The sequence below is a fragment of the Bubalus kerabau genome, chromosome 4, assembly GCF_029407905.1.
Source record: "Bubalus kerabau isolate K-KA32 ecotype Philippines breed swamp buffalo chromosome 4, PCC_UOA_SB_1v2, whole genome shotgun sequence".
Taxonomy (NCBI): domain Eukaryota; kingdom Metazoa; phylum Chordata; class Mammalia; order Artiodactyla; family Bovidae; genus Bubalus; species Bubalus kerabau.
Window position 1 is genome coordinate 168,581,736 of NC_073627.1, and position 19,943 is coordinate 168,601,678.

Below are 19,943 nucleotides of genomic sequence, written 5' to 3' on the forward strand. Positions count from 1 at the left end.
TTTAGCAAATCATATCCTGTACTTGGCTTGAAGCCCAATTTAACAGCAGCAGGACCTATCTCAGATATTCACCTGCATCTGGCTAAATACAGCCAGGCTGCCTGTTAGCAGGGACCAAGACAAATGGCTCCAGCCCTCTTAATCAGACTGGTAAACCAGTCACCGGAAAGAGACAGGTGCGTTTCTGAGTTCAAAGGGCAAGATATTTAACTCAGACACTCTAATGGGTATTAGGTAGTTTCTGATCTGAATTTCTTATCCAAGTCCATCTGGCAAAACCCTTTCCATAAATTGAGATGTGAGATGATCTGGCAAAGCCCATCTGTTCTGACTGTACATCAGTTCTAGAATTATGACATATATGAGACTGGCTGTAGAATTTAATTGTCTAAAACCTACACACAAGCACTTGAATCACAGGAGAGGCTCGGGGCTTGACAAGGGTCTAAAAACTCTGCCGGAACAACCTCTGGGCCATCACATTTGAGTGATGGAACTCATAACTGGCTTTCTAGTACCTCTAGATTTTCTTGGCTCGTAAAAAGTGTCTAGTTTGCATTTAAATTAGAGCTGGAAGGAATATGAGATAATCATATCCAAAGGATATAAAGAGAAAGAAGAGAACGAACACTTTTGGAGCTTATTGTGTGTGATATTGTGATTCATAAGAAGAATTGTATATTTGGTCTTCGTTGGTTTCTGGCACAGAGCCCCTAAAAGCCTTGTAATTTCCTAAGTGGTAACAGCAATAAAAGTGTCTTAATATTCATAACAAACCCCTTCCAATGACACCTGAGTTTATGTGTTATGAATTATGAGGTTCTTTGGGAAAGCACCTAGGGATGGGGCTGGTTGCTAGGGGAACCAAACACATGAGAGCAGGAACTTTCAGTCCCATCCCCCGATCTCCAGGAAGGGGAGAGGGGCTGGAGGTTGAATCAATTACCAATGGGCAATGATTTAATCAATAGTGTCTGTGTAATGAAGCCTCTGTAAAAACTCAAAGAGACAAGGTTCAGAGGCCTTCAGGGTTGGTGAACATATGGAGATTTGGGAAGAGTGATGTGTTCAGAGGGTCACAGATGCTCCACACCTTCCCACCCCCAATAGCTTGCTCTGTGCATCTGTTTCATCTGGCTATTCCTGAGCTACATCCTTTTATGATCAACTGGTAACCTAGTAAGGTAAATGCTCTTCTGAGTTCTGCATTGGCTCTGGCAAAATTGATCATACCCAAGGAGAGGGTCTGGGAACCTCCCACTCACCTACAGCCAGTAGGTTAGAAGCACAGGTGACAACCTGGACTTGGGATTAGTATCTGAAGTGTGTGTTTGGGGGTCGGAGGGGGCAGGGAGGTGGGGAGTCTTGAATGACTGAGTCCTTAACCTGTAGGATATCTGACACTATCTACCTGAAGCATTCATATATTGGTGGTGTTGGGAAAAACACGCATTATATTATGTAACATCCATTGCCTTCTCAGGCCTCAGAGTAGAGAGAGGTGGCTGTGGCGAGGGCAAGGGGTGCCCTGCATCACGGCACTAGTGAGGCAGGATTCTAACTCAGCGAGTGTCAGCATGATGCTCTGGGCCTCCACACACACCCAGGTCTGACACTCCTTTTCTGCCTACAGGAGGGCTCTCGCCTCATCCTCAGTCTCATCCAGAAGGAAGTCCTGTCAGCCTGCTGTGCACACCAGCCACTCCAGGCTTCCTTGGGGGTTCGTTTAGCTCAACTGCAGAGCGTCCTTCCCTTCCCTTCCCAGGTGGCTCAGTGGTGAAGAATCCACTCGCAATGCAGGTGATGTAGGAGGCGCGAGTTTGACTCCTGATCAGGAGGATCCCCTGGAGAAGGAAATGGCAACCCATTCCAGCATCCTTGCCTGGAAAATCCCATGGACAGAGGAGCTTGGTGGGCTACAGTCCATGGGGTCACAAAGAGTAGGACACAACTTAGTGACTACACAACAACAACACAGAGACTTCCCTTGATCAACTGTGTCCCATTCAGTGCTGATATTTGCATGCGGGCAGGAAAACCCGCGCTCTGCCAACATTCAGAAGCAGGCTGCTGGGAGGCCTGGGGCATTTCTTGAGCTGTTTGACATGTCTTTGAGAAAGAGGCGGAAGACCAGAATTCAAGTCCCAGCCCTGCCATTTGCCTGGGGTGTGGCTGTGCACTCACCCTTTAGCTTCCTTCTCAGTGCACTGAGCCGTCTGCTGACACTGGCTAAAGAATCAACTCCCTGTCTCTGGAAACTAATGAACCATTCATATGCAAGGAAGGGTTTGTCTGCAAACATGGTGACATTCCAGGCACCCATCAGAGTGAAGCCACAACAGTCCCTCTGCGTGTCTTTCCAGCAGCATGTCTCTGTGTCAACCTCCCTGGCAGCCGCGGGCCCCTAACTACCCATCTATCTGATTCCACGATGCAGAGACCGGAGATAAAACCTCTCACAGGTCTTGAGACAAAAGCCAAAACACCTTTTCTGGATTCCTTGCAGACAAACGGATCACCATAAGATGCTCTCTTTTCATGCTGGGATGGGCTTGGGAAAGGACTCAGGATGGCTACCCCTACCCAGTAGAACACTCGCCCCCAAGATGGGATGGAGGCTCCCGGTTGGTGAGGCAGTGGTGACCCCTGCCCCGAACCCCTGCCACTCCTCTGCCTGGCAAAGTCCTCTTGTCCTCTGTGGCTGTGGCCCTCCCCATGTTCACCCTCCCCCTCTGTAGTTTGATCACCTCGTCAGTGACACTCAGGCTCCAGGCTCACAGATGAGAGGACTGAGCCCACAGTATCCAAGGGACCACTTGTCTGTTTCCCCAGCAGACTGTGGCAGGCAGGGACATTGTCCAGCCTACCCATGTGCCACAGAGCTGGCCACTGAGTAAGCTCCAAGCCACAGTACACTGAATGGCTACTGACTAAATGTTTTCTTTGTGTGTGTTGTGGGGGGGTGTCTGGGGGTGGAGGGGTGTGACACTACCATGTGTCATGAAATCAGTATAACCCAGTGGGCTGGCCACTGTGATGACAGACCAAGTTCTGAATCTTGGCTCTATCCCCCACTTTAACCTTTGTGAGGTTCCAAGTAAGCCGTGGCTTCATCACCTGTGAAATGGGTCTGCCTCACAGATCGATGATGAATAATTAAACACGAGTGCTATAAAGCCTTCGGTTTGATGCCAGTCTCAGGTCAGAGTGGGGACTCAGTAAACAGCACCTACCAGACCAGCCAGGGGAAAGCTGGGTGGGTGCAGGCCAGAGCCCGGGCTCTCAGAAGACAGCTTTGATTTGTAAAAATAGAGCCCGTGCCCCTGCTTTGAGCTGTGCCCAGCGAGAGCTACAGATGGATTCCTGGGTGGCTTTCCTGCTTTAATACAGAAAAAGGAAACAGGAGGCCCCAGTCCCAACTGCTAAAAATAGGCGATGCCAATAGACTTTGACCTTGCTTCAGGGCTGGGCAGCACACTATGGAAACCAGGCTTGGCTCTTTGCAGGGAGCTGGGGACGCAGAGAGTTGTGCCAAGAGCCCTGCCACTGCCAGCCCTCTGATATGAATATCAGGGGCTGGGTGGGGATGTCATTCTTGGCAGGAGCCTCTACCGTGGTGCAGTAAGCCACTGGCCAAGTGGACCGTCCCCTTCCTGGCCCCCATCTATTACACCTGCCACCAACTGCTTCATCCTAGACCCTAGGAAAAAAATCAGTGGCTCAGCAAACCTTTCCAAAAGGTCTCATCTAAATTGCTAAGGTCTCTCCTACAAGCAAGGCAGCCTTGAGGTTCCAGCTAAGCTCAGTGCATCACCTCTGGGGGCCTGATGACTTATGAGCCTGCCCACCTGGAAGAAAAGACCCACAGCCATGACGGGTTACAAAGCCCTTTCTCCTCCCTTAAATCACAGAGTCCCTCAGTTTCCCTGTCAAATGGATGTTACTGCATCCACCCCGGTGCTAGGAAAACTGGGGCTCCAGAGTACTGTGTACTGAAAAGAGTGCCTGAACCTGAAATTGTAAAAACCTGGGTTCGTGTATGAGCTGTGCGACTCACTCAGTGACTTGCCAAGGTCTAAGAGCTTTGGTTTCCCCACCTAGAAGACAGGAGAAATTGACCGCTCCTAAGGTCCCTTCTGGGGCTAAAAACTAAAGTTCTAGGTTGTATGCCTTGTTACCACGAGTCGCCAAGTCAAGAGGAGAAGGTCCTAAGTCTCAGGATCTAATTAGAAAGGTTTGCTCACATACACAAATAATGACCTTGAGGCCAAATGAGCGAACTGCCAGGGAGGGTAAAATAAACTCAGGTTTACACAGAGGAGGAGAACACTTTGGGAGTTCAGGGCATGCCGCATGAAGGGCTGTCATCAGAGCTGGTCTTGAAGGATGGCCAGAAGTTAAACGGGACGAAGTGAAAGTGAAAGTTAAGTCGCTCAGTCGTGTCCGACTCTTTGTGACCCCATGGCTGTAGCCTACGGGCTCCTCCATCTATGGGATTTTCCAGGCAAGAGTACTGGAGTGGGTTGCCATTTCCTTCTCCAGAAGATCTTCCCCACCCAGTGATCGAACCCGGGTCTCCCGCATTGTACACAGATGCTTTACCGTCTGAGCCACCAGGGAAGTCTCTCAAACGGGATGAGAAAGGGCATTCCAGGAGCTGCACCAGCATAAGCAAAGTGACTAAACAACAACAAAACATCACCAGAGCCTAGCCTGCAATGAGCCGCAACTGGAAGGCAGACTAATGAGAAGAAGGGGGCTGGGAGCTCCCGCTGCTCCACATGGCTCGGATCCTCAGAGTCAGGCAGATAACGGCCCTGCACCTGCTCTTGCAGGGCAGAGAAGCACGCCATGCTCACAGAGCTGCAGGCTGGCAAGGCTCTAGCACCTTCAGAGTCTGAGCTCCTGCAGGTGTATGGCCTGGGAAGGATGCCTGGATCCCGCTGCGAACATCCCTCCTGCCACACGGGGCCTGGGCACCGGCAGGCGGGAAAGCCTGGCAGTCAAGTGAACAGAAGCTCACAGCGAAGACTTTCATAATGGAGTCACCTCCGTGGTTTCTGGAGAACCCGAGTGGCTGGGGAGTGGTCACCTGGGGTTAAGGACATGCCACCAGGGCAACAAGTACTTGGCTCTCAAGGCAGAAAGATGGGTGTCTTCTCCCTTCTGACTAGAGGAGATGTGAGGGACAGTACCTTGCCTCCCTTTAGTCTCAGAATCACAGGACATTAAAACCAGAAGGGCTCTTGGAAGAACATGTCCAATAAACCCATTTTACAGATGAGAAGACTGAGGCCAAGGGAGAGAAGGTGGCTTATCTAAAGCCCATCAAACCAGGAGCAAGGTTCAGGCCTGAACTGAGTCCTGGGCCATAGACAATCTGAAGCCAAAAATACCATATACAAAAGGACAACAGGAAAAGCAGCTCTGGGAAGAGGAGGACTGATGAGTGTCAGATGCTGGGGACGGCAAGAACTCTAAATTCAGCACTGAGGAAGCAACTGGAAATGGAACTCTGATGCAGGTGTATAAATGCTGGAGAAACAGGCAAAGTCCCTTAAGAGAAAGCAGTTAAAAGAATGGACAGAGAGAAAGAGACACTGAGGTGCAGGGAAGAAAACTCAAGGCATTCGGGCTAAATGACCTCGGTCTTCTCAGCCAGAGGTGAGGCCACCCGTGAGAACAGTCTCTGTGGGGACTGGACTAGAGGTCTGTGGTGCAGACTCAGAAGGGGAACCCTGGGGCACTTCAGGGTCCAGTGGGGGCTCATGAGGCTCCAGGAACAGCTCGGGGCTTGGATTTCGCTGAACCTGTGATCTGTGCTTGGGCCAGAAGGCACAGCCCGTGGCCTCTCCAGCAATGCCTGGCAGTCCTGGAGAAGCAGCAGAGGAAGCAGATGGGCCTGCATGCGTGTTGAAGGGGGGTCAGGGGACAGTCACAGGGGCAGGAGAATCAAAGGGCAAATGGGGACACAAAGGACATGCCTGAGGCTTGACCGGGCGGGGAAGAAGACCAGGGCAGGAGGGGGTTGTTGAGGGCCAAGGCCACGTGCAGAGGAACTGGAAGGAGGCTAAGAAACAACAGAATCCTGGATCTTATCCTGGTTACAGGATAAGAAACAACAGAATCCTGGATCTTGGAGTAAATGGACAGTGAGAGGACCCAAGGTGCATCTGGGTGAGGTTTGCTCAAATGAAACTTCAGTGAGAGGAAACCAGGTCTGGAATATTTAGAGGCGTCAACAACTTGAGTTCTGAGTTTGCCCCAGGAGGAGGAAAATGGGCACTTGAGGCCTTGAAGGATGGGAAGAGGGTGCTGAGGTCAGAGGGTGCAGCACTGGGTGGTCCAACCTCAAAGGAAGCAGAAGTACACAGTGTAGGGACAAAGGATGGTGGGTTGCCCTTCCCTGAGCCATGGAGGCCAAAGGGAGAGCCTCCAGCTCACATGAAGGAATCAGGAACATGATCTCAAGGAGGCAGCAGGATGCTCGTGGCAACAGTCAAGGGGGTAAGGGAGTGGGCTTCAGACAGACAGGAGGTCCTGAAGGTACGGCGGAAGTTGGTGGTGTAGAGGGGGCATCTAGTGGGTGCAGAGGGACACATCTGCCCAGCAGGCACTGTAACCCAGGCGTACTTAAGCCCTGGCTCCACTGCATCACCGCAGACTGAGCACCACACCATCCATCTCCGGCAGACCCAATTTCCAGGCCTCGACTTTGAGTACCTCCTTACAACCATCATGCATAAGCCCAGGAAGTATTTAAAAACTATCTTTCAGGTAGAAAGGCTTAGTTACACAGGAGGAGCTCCAGGTCTCAGTTCAAATATCTCCTACCAGAGAATTCACCCTTTCACACTCTGTCTGAAATAGCACTGCCCCTTACTCTGTCTCCTCACTCTGCTTTATTTTTCTTAACCCTTATTACCACCTGTCATATTACGTGGGTATTACATACATACACTGCATTATCCACTGCTTAGAACATGGCCTAGTGCACAACAAGCACTCAATAAATATTTTTAGATTGCTGAATAAATTCTCTTTGAAACCCAAAGTTAGATTCTGCTGGGAATGGAAACTCTGAAGTCTTTCTTGCTTTTAAAAGAATAAAGCTGACAGTATGACATTCCTTGATTTCAAACTATACTACAAAGCTACAGTAATCAAAACAGTCTAGTACAGACACATAGCTCAAAGGAACAGAGAGCCCAGAAATGCATTCACATTTATATGATCAATTAATCAACAACAAAGGAGGCGAGAATCTAAAATGCAGCAAAGACAGCCTCTTCAATAAATGGTGCTGGGAGATCTGTACAGCTACAGGTAGAAGAATCAAACAACTTCTATCTCATACTACACACAAAAATCAATTCAAAATGGATTAAAGATTTAAACATAAGACCTGAAATCATAAAACTTGCAGAAGAAAACATAGGTAGTATGCTCTTTGACAGTAATCTTAGTAGTAGTTTTTAATATGTCTCCTTAGGCAAGGAAAACAAAAGCAAAAATAAATAAATGCAATTATACCAAACTAAAAAGCTTTTACACCATGAAGATAACTATCAGCAAAATAAAAACACCACCTACTGAATGGGAGAAGATCTTTGCAAGGGACATATCTGATAAGGGATTAATATCCAAAATACACGAAGATCTCCTACAAGTCAACATCAAAAATATCCACATGATCCTATTTAGAAATGGGTAGAAGATCTGAACAGACATTTTTTCCAAAGAAGACACACAGATCTCCAACAGACAACATGAAAAAATGATCAACATCACTATCAGGAAAATGCAAATCTAAACTACAGTGAGGTACCCATCACCTCATACCTGTCAGAATGTCTATTATCAAAAACACAACAAAAAACAAGTATCGGCAAGGATACGGAGAATAGGGAACCCTTGTACACTGTTTATTGGTGGGAATGTAAACGGATGCAGCCACTATGGAAAAGAGTACGGACAGTCCTCAAAAATTAAAAACAGAACTACTGTATGATCTAGCACTTCCACTCCTGGATATTTATCCAGAGAAAACAAAAACACTGATGAGAACAGATATATGTACTCTTACGCTCACTGCACTGTTATAATAGCTAAGATATGGAAGGAACCCAACTGCCCATCAATAGATGAATGGATCAAGAAGATGCAGTATCTATACATACACATCAGAATACTACTCAGCCACTGAAAATAATGACATCTTGCCATTTGTGACAACATGGATGGATCTAAAGGGTATTGTGCTAAGTGAAATAAATCAGACAGTGAAAGACAAATATGGTATGATTTATCACTTATGTGTGGAGTCTAAGAAACAAATGAACAAACATTACAAAATAGAAACAGAATTATAGATACAGAGGACAAACAGGTGGTTGCCAGGAGGGAAGGAGGAAGAAAAAAAATAGGTGAAGGTGATTAAGAAGTACAAACATCCAGTAGTTGAAAAATAAATGAGTCACAGGTCTGAAATGTACAGCAAGGAGAATACAGCCAGCAACTATATACTATTTTTGTATGGCAACAGGTTGGAAATAGGCTTATTGTGGTGATCATTTACAGATGTACAGAAATATCGAATTATCATCTTGTGTAACAGGAACTAACATAGTATTGCTGGTCAGTTATAAAATAGATGAAGAAATAAAAATAAACAAAAGAGTGGTTCTGAGCTGTGTTGAGTCCACTTACTCAGGCACCTCCACTGTGGACAGTTCTGTCTCAGGCAAAGCGAAGGAAGTCTTTGCTGACCAAACACAACCTCCTGGAGCCTGCAAGATGGCTCTCGAGCAATGCCAAGACCTGCTCAGACCACCCGGCCCCGAAGCCCACTAAGCCTGGCTGCGGTTCAGCTGTGCCCACAGCACCTGCTCTCTACACCTGGCAAGAGTCCATGAGAAGAGGGTGGCACAGCCTCTTCTGCTAGTTAAAAATACAGCATCCCCAGAAGAATTCTTATAATGAGATTTCTTTCTACCTACTCTAGAGATGTGCCTACACTGCATCCTCATGCTTGGAAACGTCTCCCTAGCACGTCCCCACATGCAGCAAGATACTGGACACCTCCCGGGTGGGGCATCATGGATGCATCACCTCACATGGGCGCCAGCACCTCCATCCCAATGCTCTTTACCGCAACAGTAATGCAGTTTTACTCCTGTCTTTCTCTACCAATTTTTAGTAACCGTGGACCTGTGATTAGCCAGTCCATCGTGTAAGGAATGAAAGGAATACTTACCGGAACCTGGGCAGAGTCGAGGAACTGGAGGCCAAAGTAATCTGTTTCCACCAGGTCTAAGTGGTACACAATCTGATCAAACAAATCCTGGCCTTTGGCATGTTTCTGGAAGATAATGGGTAGATGAAATTTTAGGAGATGACAGTTGATAAGAAACAAGATTTAAAAAAAAAAAAAACCCAAACAACCAAATCACTTTCCTCTCTCTACCATACAAATATGTGTCAAAGTACACAAATTTATTTAAATGCAATTATTTTTTTATTATAATACAAACTCATGATTAAATCTAAAGCATATATGATGACAAGAAAACCCCACCAAACTACTACTTTATAGGATGATTAGGGAACCAACACCTTATTATGATAAATGGTTAATAAATAGAAAAAAAAAAAAAGTCAAGCATTGATCCTGCCTTTAGCTGCAGCACTAGGAACCTAAAGAGTTGCTGTTGTTTCGTTGCTAAGACATACCCCACTCTTTTGCGACCCCATGGAGTGCAGCCTGCCAGGCTCCCCTGTCCATGGGATTTCCCAGCCAAGAATATTGGAATGGGTTGCCATTTACTTCTCCAGGGTTTTGCCCAACCCAGGAATCAAACCCTCATCTCCTGCACTGCAGGCAGATTGCTTACCACTGAGCCACCAGGAAAGACCAACCAAAGAGTAGATGACAGCATATACAAAAATTAACTAAAAATGAATCAAAGACCTAAATGTAAGAGTTAAAACTATAAAACTCAGAATAAAACATACACACAAATCTTCACGACCTTTGATTAGGCAAAAGTTTTTTAGCTAAGACACCAAAGGCACAAGCAACAAAGGAAAAAACAAACTGGACATCATCAAAATGTAAAACTTTTATGCTTTGAAGAACACAAAGACATCAAGAAAGTACCAAGACAATCCAGAATGGGAGAAAAGTTTACAAATCATACTTCTGATAAGGGACTTTTCTAGAACATATAAAGAATTATTACAACTCAATAATAAAAGGACAAATACTCAATTTAAACACAGGTCAAGGATATATAGAGATGAGGGCTTGCCAGGTGGCACAGTGGTAAAGAAGCCGCCTGCAGTGCAGGAGATGGGGGTTCGACCCCTGGGTGGGGAAGATCCCCTGGAGAAGGAAATGGTGACCCACTCCAGTATTCTTGCCTGGGGAATCCCATGGACAGAGGAGCCTGGAGGGCTACAAGGGGGTCTCAAAGAATCAGACCTGACTGAGTGACAGAGCACACACACACATATATAGAGATAGAGAGATGGTTCACCTAAGAGAGATGAATAGCCAACAGGCATATCAAAAGATGCTCAACATCACTGGTCATCAGGGAAGTGCAAATCACAACCACAATTAGACACCTCACACCCACTCGGAGGGCTATAACAAAAAAAGACAGATAACCAATGTTGGAGAAACTGGAACCCTCTTATATTGCTGATGGGAATGTCAAATCTTGTAGCTAATTTAGAAAAGAAGCCTGGCAACTTCTTGAACAGTTAAACACAGAGTTACCATTTGACCCAGCAATTCCACTTCTAGGTAAATATCCAAGGAAAAATGAAAACATTATGCTCACACAGACACTGGTACAAAAATGTTTACAGCAGTATTATCCATTATAGCCCCAAAGTGGAAGCAACCCGAATGTCTATCAATCGATGAATGAATAAACAAAATGTAGCATATCCATATAATGAAATACTATTTGGCCATAAAAAGGAATAAAGTTCTGATACATGCTACAACATTGATGGACTCTGAAAACATTATACTAAGTGAAAGAACCTGGTTATAAGTTACAAGTGACCACATATTATTTGAGATGTCCAGAATATTAAGTCTAGAGACAGAAATTAGATTGATAACTAGTAACTGCTTAGGACTGCCAGGTGTATGGGGTGACAGCAAAGATGAACAGGGTTTGAGGGGAGGCGGTTAATGAAGTGTTCTAAAATTGACCATGGCCATAGATGTGCAACTCTATGAATATACTGCTGCTGCTGCTGCTGCTGCTAAGTCGCGTCAGTCGTGTCCAACTCTGTGCGACCCCAGAGACAGCAGCCCACCAGGCTCCCCCGTCCCTGGGATTCTCCAGGCAAGAACACTGGAGTGGGTTGCCATTTCCTTCTCCAATGCATGAAAGTGAAAAGTGAAAGTGAAGTCGCTCAGTCATGTCCGACCCTTAGTGACCCCATGGACTGCAGCCTACCAGGCTCCTTCATCCATGGGATTTTCCAGGCAAGAGTACTGGAGTGTGTTGCTATTGTCTTCTCCGATGAATATACTAAAACCCACTAAATTTTTATGTTTCAGATAGGTGAATGTATGGTATGTGAATCTCTATAAATAAACTACTAAAAATAGCAGAGAGGCAGAATTTTTCTTTAGAGTAGTATTCCAGCAAATAAATGAAGAAAGAATAACAAAACTGTGATATCACAGTTTTGTAGCTTCTAATGAATGACAGGCTCTAAGTATTGGATGCCAGTGGCTACTAACATTGCAATAGGAGACAGATAACCAGGTGAAAAACATCCAACCACCCAAGGTATAATCTTGCTCCCCACACCTCTCTTTCCACAGGGAAAAAAGAAATCTACCTTGCAACTGGTTAAACTACTAGATCCAACTGTAGGAAATGCAGAGGAATGTTCTAAACTACAAAGAACCACAACTGGCAAGATCCAGCCTGTGGGAAATTCTAGAAACTCCTCAGGACCCAGTTTCCTCAACAAACAGAATATAGGGAAGAGAAGAGATCAAGAGGACACGTACAAATTGAAAGAGATTTAAAAGACATTTGTAAACAGGCAAGCTTAACTTGCAGTATCCAGGGATGTACACTTGGGTGAGCAATCTTGGAAAGACAGTAAAGAAGCGATTACAATGAAGTCAGGGTAGTGTTGCTCTTGGGGCTGGGCATGGGGCTGGGAGGAGGCAACAACTGTGGACTTCCGGCTGGCTGGCAGGGTTCCAGCTTTTGCTGTGGGTGATGGTACCAGGGTGTCTGTCTATCTTCTAGTAGTTCATTAAAGTGTAGCTTTTTGTTTCCTTTGTACAGCTCTATTTGTGTTATATATATATATAAACAATAACAAAAAGTTAAAAAAAAAATAAGAACTTCATCAATGAATTACAGTCTCCTTCCTTTCCAGAAATACTCCTCTGAAAGCAACAATTCAACACAAGATTCCAGAAGGCTCGACATGCAGTGACATTCTCTGTAAACGAATCTAGTGGAGAAATAAGGTAGGATTGGGGGCGGGCAAAAAGGAGAAACAATCAAAATTCCAATCACAGAACACAGCACTGGGGCCCGCCAGCACATCAGAATATTATTCGGCTGTTACAAAAGAGAATTATGAGGATTAGACAGAACTATGGAAAATCCTTATGACAAACGTTCAATAAACAGAGCACAAGGGAACAGCAAATGTGATTCCAGCTACATCAATCTATGTATATACTGCACATGGACTACTTGATAAAAACAGGAGAGAGGCAAAAACTACAACAGTTGCGTTAGCATGGAAACACGATAGGTGGTTTATTTCCCAAGTTTTCTTTAACACTGATCTTTTGGCAGTTGTCAGGCAACAAATACAATGTAAAAAAAAAAAAAAAATCACAATCCTGGCACTCCTCCTCCTTGCCCATAACAATCCATTCTCTGCAGGTATTTTTTCCAATTACTCTCCTGTGCTACTGGCCCCATGCAACACCTATCAGCACGGTGCCAAGGCTTGATTAGTGGGCTTCCTAGTGGGAGAGAACTAGTCAGAGTAAACCTTTAGCAGCAGGATGTGGCAGAAACAACTGGGCTGCGAGGAAGCAAGAGACCTCTCGTCCCGGATGCACCACCAACTGCAGCCTTAAAGCAATTCATAATCTCCCCAATCCCCATGGCCGCCCTGGACTTCCCCCCATGGCTACTAATCAGACCTGGCCATGGTCCCCTGGATATATAGGGCCACCAAAGCTCAACTGACCCCAAATCCAACCTGCTTCCCTCTCTTTTGGTTCAGGGCTTACCATCCAGGTATGTAATTTTAACACTCTCGGGGTCTGAACTCAAAAAAGCACAGTTCAGCAAACGTAAAATGAGGGGAGTTAGCCGAAGTCTTTGTCTAGGTCATTCCAAATTTTATTTTTCTCATGTCTTTCTAAAATGACTCTAAATTTAGACGCAGCTCAAGGTGGTGGTTGGGAAAATAACCTTTCTAGGGGCAGTGGGTCCCTTCTGCCAATGTAAGATGGGCTCCTCTTACTGGTAGACCCTTACTCAGCTGGACATGGAGGTGGCAGACAGCAGAGTCTGGGGGGTAGGATGTACCATTTTCACTCACCTATAAACACTTTCCCCCACTCACCTCCCAACCAAGTACATTCTTGGGTCTCTTCGGCTGGAAGAGGGAATTCCCAGTGGCCCTTACTGGGCCTAAAAAGAATCTGATGAAATTATAAGGGCTGGAACAAATAAAAAGGTCCTTGGAACAGAGGTGCCAGGGGGCTGAAGACAGGAGGATCGAGACCACAGCGCTTGAATCAACCATCTCTCACTCCTCCCAGCCCGCAGTGTGTCCAGTCTCAAAACTGAGACGGTTCCAGATAATCCATCTGCACCACCAGCCAGGACACCTTACTGAGAGCAGCCCCTAGAAGCCCACAAGCTGTCATCTTGGGCTTATTCGCCCAAACATATCCTTCTTCCGCAACATCTCCAACTCTGTTCTCCCCGCCCCCTCAAAGGCAGTCAGGGCCCCTCCCCTGGGTTTCCACAGCAGGCTCAGGCCTTTATTACAGGCACACTTAACTCTGCACCACGGCTACTCATGTTCCCATCTTACTCCTGCTTCAGACTCAGCACTCCCAAGGGCAGAGACCTGCTGAGTTCCCCTGGGTACCACCCCTTCTTCTCTCCATCCCCAAAGCACAGGCCTGGCTGGCACCCAGCAGGTACTCCAAAAATGTCTGCTGGATGGATGGATGGATGGATGGGGGATGTGTAGGGTCTAGGGCCATGAAATGGATCTTCTGGAGGGGCCAAGCTAAAGCACAAAAAAACAGACTGGTATTTCCCAAGCAGCAGACCTAAAAATGAGAATACACTCATTAAAATCTTTTCAAATTAAGTTTTCCATGAACAAGCATCTAGGGAACTGTCCTGTACTTCCAAGGCCATTTACCTAAACACGATTTTGTGGCTATTACATTAAGTGCTGTCGAGTGAGGACACACGGAGATCAGTTAATGTGACAAGACTAGAAGCTGATCCTGTTGCCTCATCATTAACTAAGTCGCCCTCTCTGTGATGAATTCACTCACTCATTCAACAAATGTTTATCAACTGCTCATCAAATGCCAGTCACCCTTCCAGGCAGTGGGGTACACTGGGGTCACAAAGTCTGGGAGGAGCAGCTACAGGAAACTACAGAAGAACAAATTCTTCTTGGGGAATGAAGTCAGCCTAAAAAGTGTAAGACCCGAGCCCACAGGTCGCAGTACCAAGTGGTACTCTGTGCCTACTCGGTGTAAAATATACTCAGTGTAAAATCTTTCAAAGTTCTAAGCACCATCTTGAAATCCAACTACAAGACACGTATGGAGAGTTGCCCCACACACAGCAGGATCTAGAGAGCTCTACCCTTGAGTTCTTGCATCCACATCACCTAGTTTTTCGGCCTCCCATCTCAACACATCACTTTTCACGAGGACCAGCAACTAGTGGTTTGGAGACGGTATGGCTCTACTATAGCAGCTCCTTCTGATCTGACAGGAGCTAAAAATAACCATGCACATTAAAACCATGTAAAATAAGAGTACTGGGTTGCCAGCTAAAGACAGGGTCAGGCAGGCAGCCAGCAGGGAGAGGTATGGACATTGTGATACCTTCGCTGGCCAGTCAGAGGTTCCGATTTAGTCTCTCTGCTGGTTCCCAGCCAAGGTCCCGATAAGGAAGACTGCTGGACAGCTGATGTCTTAACTGTCCTGCAGATAAATGAACCAGCCTGACCCTCTCAGATAAGATGCAACGGGCAATGTCTCACTGCAGCCTGACCCACGTGCAATGTAATAAGTCAACAGTGGTCCTGGAAGAACAACGAAGATAGAAGGCCAGCCATCCAAATCTCATTAGTCTCCAGAGCATTCAATGCTGTGCATCCCAGGTAGGTTTGCAAGGAGGAATAAGCCGTGTGTGAGAGTGCCAGTCAAGCGTGCACATCCGAGGTGGGGGAAAGCACGCCATCTGGGCAGAGAAAGGATTTCAGGAGCCTTGAAGGCACACGAGGCTCTCTCCCTTCCATCCACTGGCTCCACATCCATCAGAGGCCAAGTCCCTCTGCACCCATCTTCGGAAGGCTCTCTCCTTCCTCTCCATTACGGCTCAGGCCACATCACCTCATCTGTGGGCCACAGCAAGAGCCCCCCGAGTAGTCCCAGATTATCATCCCACTTATCAGTTGTTGACCTTAAGTTTTATAACATATGGAAACTTGATAAGCAGAAAGGGACAGAGGGTGGAGGTGGAGGAGAGGGTGGGAGGAGGGGTAGAGTCTTTCTTTAGCTCTGAGTATTAAGGTGCCCATCTGATGGTGGCCTCAAACCGGTTATAAATACACACAGTTGTACCACGGTGGAGCCATGCCCTGGGACTCTTAGAGGCCAAAATGTTGGGTTGGAAAACCAGCTCTATTTCTTTTCTAGCAATATGACTGTGACTTTAGGCAACCCCCCATGCCGAGTCTCAGCTTCTCCGTCTGAAAAACAGGTACTCACTCTCCTCTACTGTGTCCACCCTGCTAAGTCACTGCATTAATAAAAAAGAAAGCAAACAAGCATCCACTGTCAACTGCAGTGTCCCATACACACAAAGGAATTATTATCACTTTCATCCAAACTTTATTTCTCTCACATCTCCACAGGAATAACACAATGTGCTTTTTTGCCAAATGCTGAACAAGTACCGACAAAGCTCTGTCTAGTCAAGGCTATGGTCTTTCCAGTGGTCATGTATGGATGTGAGAGTTGGACTATAAAGAAAGCTGAGCACCGAAGAATTGATACTTTTGAACTGTGGTGTTGGAGAAGACTCTTGAGAGTCCCTTGGACTGCAAGGAGATCCAAGCAGTCCATTCTAAAGGAGATCAGTCCTGAATATGCATTGGAAGGATGAAGCTGAAGCTGAAACTCCAATACTTTGGCCACCTGATACAAAGAACTGACTCATTGGAAAAGACCCTGATGCTGGGAAAGATTTAAGGCAGGAGGAGAAGGGGATGACAGAGGATGAGATGGTTGGATGGCATCACTGACTCGATGGACATGAATTTGAGCAAGCTCCGGGAGTTGGTGATGGACAGGAAACCTGACATGCTGCAGTCCATGGGATCGCAGAGTCAGAGACGACTGAGTGACTGAACTGAACTGAACAAATACATGATCTAGTAATCCCATTTAAGGGAAAATAGGCTAGCCTGGCTTTGGGATTTTGGGCAAACCCATGTTAGTTCTTAGAGATCAACTCCTTCCTTTCCAAGTTCTTAATTACCCCTTGTTTAAACAGCTCTCAGAACTCTAACTGTTCTCATCAGTGGTCTTCCTGGCCATTGGTTCCCAGAAGGTACCTGCCTCAAGGCATCTTTCAACTGTCTCTAGGAAATGCTAATTTCATAGTTAGTTATTACTTCCTATACTCACCCCCAAACTAGATAACTTGCTACTTTTCTCTGAACCTTAGTAGGAAAGTAGCTCTCTATTACCTGCACGTGCACACAGAGGGGCCAGGGGTCTCTGTTCCTACTGCCATCACTACTAAGTCATCACAAAGAAATATACACTGTTTACACCAAGATGTCGTAAACACAAATATCTGAAATTACTGAGTCAAGTTACCTTGAAATTTCACCCTGAGTGAGAAATAGCAGCTCAGCCCTCAGCAAGATCTGGTGACTCAAAACTGAAATCTATTGGTGCAAAGACAATGCAGAGGATCCCTAATCTGCTGGATTGAAGGCCAGGCTGTCCAGCTTATAAATTCCACCTCCCAGTTGAAGAAGACTTCCATGTTTACCAAGGTTCCATGACCCCAGTTTTCAGAGAAAGCCTGAGGCTCACAGAGATCAACATGACCAAGTTCCTATTGCTCACAAGTGGCAGACCAAGAATCAGAACCCAGCCTTCTGGATTCCTAGGACAGAGATCCTTCCATCTCATCCCACTGCTTCTCCAGTCGGCTCATTCACCTGTTTGGCTCCAAACACATGCAACGTGTCCAGCCAGCAAAGAAGAAATATTTCTTAAGCCCAATTCAACACACAGCTACAGAAAGCATGCTTCATGCATGGTCTTGGCTACAGGTGGGAGACACGGCCACCCGGTCAAACACCAGCAGACCTCCTGGTGGGAGGTGGGGGGCAATTCCCATTCTGTTTGGAGGAAGGGAAGTTGGGGCAGAATGGAAAGTAGTTGATTCACTCAAACACTAACCCAGAAGCCACGACACTTTCTGTGAGGGACACCAAGAGTCTGGGCGGCTCCTAGAAATTCAATTCTGGTAAAACAGAGTACGTGTTACTAATTTCCTGACCTGCCTGGCTAACCATCTCTTAGAAATTGGAGGAAGCAACCAATACCACTGCCCTTAATTTTGGTCAACAAGGAAGTGAGAACAGTCTCAGAAGAAAGTGTTGTTTTGGTGTGCGAGTCAGTGAAAGGAGACAGTGTGAATGGGGTCCTCTTCCAACCAGGGGCGCAGGGCTCTCCACATGGGACACGAGCTCTGGGCGGGTAGAGGGTAGGCTTAACGGTTCCCGCACATAGCACCCACTGGCTTCCAGGGATGGAGCGATCAATCTAAAACACTGAGACTTTGTGCTCCCTTATTGCCTATGGATCAGCCTCTGTTCCAGGCTGATAAGCCGTCTTTGGGCTGAGAGTCAAAGCTCTCATTTGTTTCTGCTGTGAGAATTAAATAGCCCCAACAGCCATGATCCTATGAACCTTCTTGCAATCAGTATGGAATACCTAACACCTTCTGATGGCCTCAGTTTCTGCCTCCCTACAGCTGCTTCCAACCGTGCCTACCACATGTGACTCAGCAGTAGCTGAAGGCAGACCCTCACCTAAGTGCTGAATAAAGTCTGGGCACTAACGCTACTTGATCCTGGCAGCCCTGAAAACTTGTTTCACCCAACACTTCAAATATTACTCCTCCCCCTCTCAGTAAGAAACCCTAAAACAGCACAGGTTGAATATGCTTTAATTTGGGGGTAACTACTATCAGGCCTCTTGAGTAACTACTATCAGGACTCTTGAGAGTCCCTTGGACTGCAAGGAGATCCAACCAGTGCATCCTAAAGGAAATTAGTCCTGAATGTTCACTGGAAGGACTGTTGTTGAAGCTGAAACTCCAATACTTTGGCCACTTGATGCGAAGGGCTGACTCATTTGAAAACACCCTCATGCTGGGAAATGCTGAAGGCGAGAGGAGAAGGGGATGACAGAGAATGGTTGGATGGTATCACGGACTCAGTGGACATGAGTTTGAGTAAACTCCGGGAGTTGGTGATAGACAGGGAGGCCTGGCGTGCTGCAGTCCATGGGGTCCCAAAGAGTCGGACACGACTAAGCGACTAAACTGAATTATCAAGCCCAGGCTTCCCTGCTGGTTCATGGTAAAGAACCCACCTGCCAATGCAGGAGACAGGGTTCGATCCCTGGGTCATGAAGATCCCCTGGAGCAATGCATGGCAACCCACTCCAGTGTTCTTGCCTGGAGAATCCCATGGACAGAGGGGCCTGGTGGGCTACAGCCCGTGGAGTCGCAAAGAGTCAGACATGACTTAGCGACTGAGCACACACTATCAAGCACATTTTAATGTGTGATCCTGACTGACAGGGACAAAAATATCAGACAACCTCATTAACACCAAGGTCCACTGGACAAATTACTCTTAGAATTCTGGATTGGGAGACTCTCCTCACCTTTATTATTAAGCAAGGTGAGTCATGAACCAGTCACAATGCTCTTGGCCCAAGTGAATCCACACAAAGCTCTGGAGAATGGGATCAGGGGCAGGAGACTGCCCTGAATGACTTCTCAGGCAGGTGCTTCCCAGCTTAGTGCCCTCCATCTTACATCAAAAGAGAAGCAAGTACATGGGGGACTAGAAAGGTCCCAGGTGGCAAGTACCTAGCATGCTAATTTTTACATTGATCTTTTTAAACTGGTGGCACTTACAAACAGGGCTGGGAAGTCTTTCTCCTTTTCCCCTGCATCTGGAAGAGCCTGGCACTGCTACAACCAAACAGAATATGGTATTCGTGATATTTTGTCATTTCCAAGGTGAGTGACAGTTCTCTAGGGACACTTGCTCTGTGGGAAGAGCCGACCACCACGTGAAAAATCCAGCGACCCTAAGACTGGCACGCTGAAGAGGCTGTGAACAGATGTTCCTGTCAACTGTCCCAGCTAGATCCAGCCTCCAGCCATCCCTGCCAAGGTGCCAGACGTGTGAGCCCAGCCACCGCGAACCACCCTCACTAGCCAATCTTGCAACTAAGTCCTCCTGTATGACCTGGTCCATGACATGAGGAGCAAAAGAACATCTCAGCCTGGCCCCACCTCAGTGGGTTCTTGGCCAACAGAACCCATGAACTATGATAAACGGTG

General features: G+C 46.7%; 1 protein-coding gene across 3 annotated transcripts in view; it reads right to left on the minus strand.

Moving 5' to 3' along the window:
- EPB41L4B (erythrocyte membrane protein band 4.1 like 4B) overlaps positions 1–19,943 on the minus strand; it is a 170,608-nt gene that overhangs the window by 94,804 nt on the left and 55,861 nt on the right. For all 3 annotated transcript variants that reach the window (XM_055579252.1, XM_055579253.1, XM_055579251.1), the window contains exon 2: positions 9,257–9,361. In XM_055579252.1, coding sequence (XP_055435227.1) covers positions 9,257–9,361 — 105 coding nt within the window. The remainder of the gene's footprint in view (positions 1–9,256; positions 9,362–19,943) is intronic.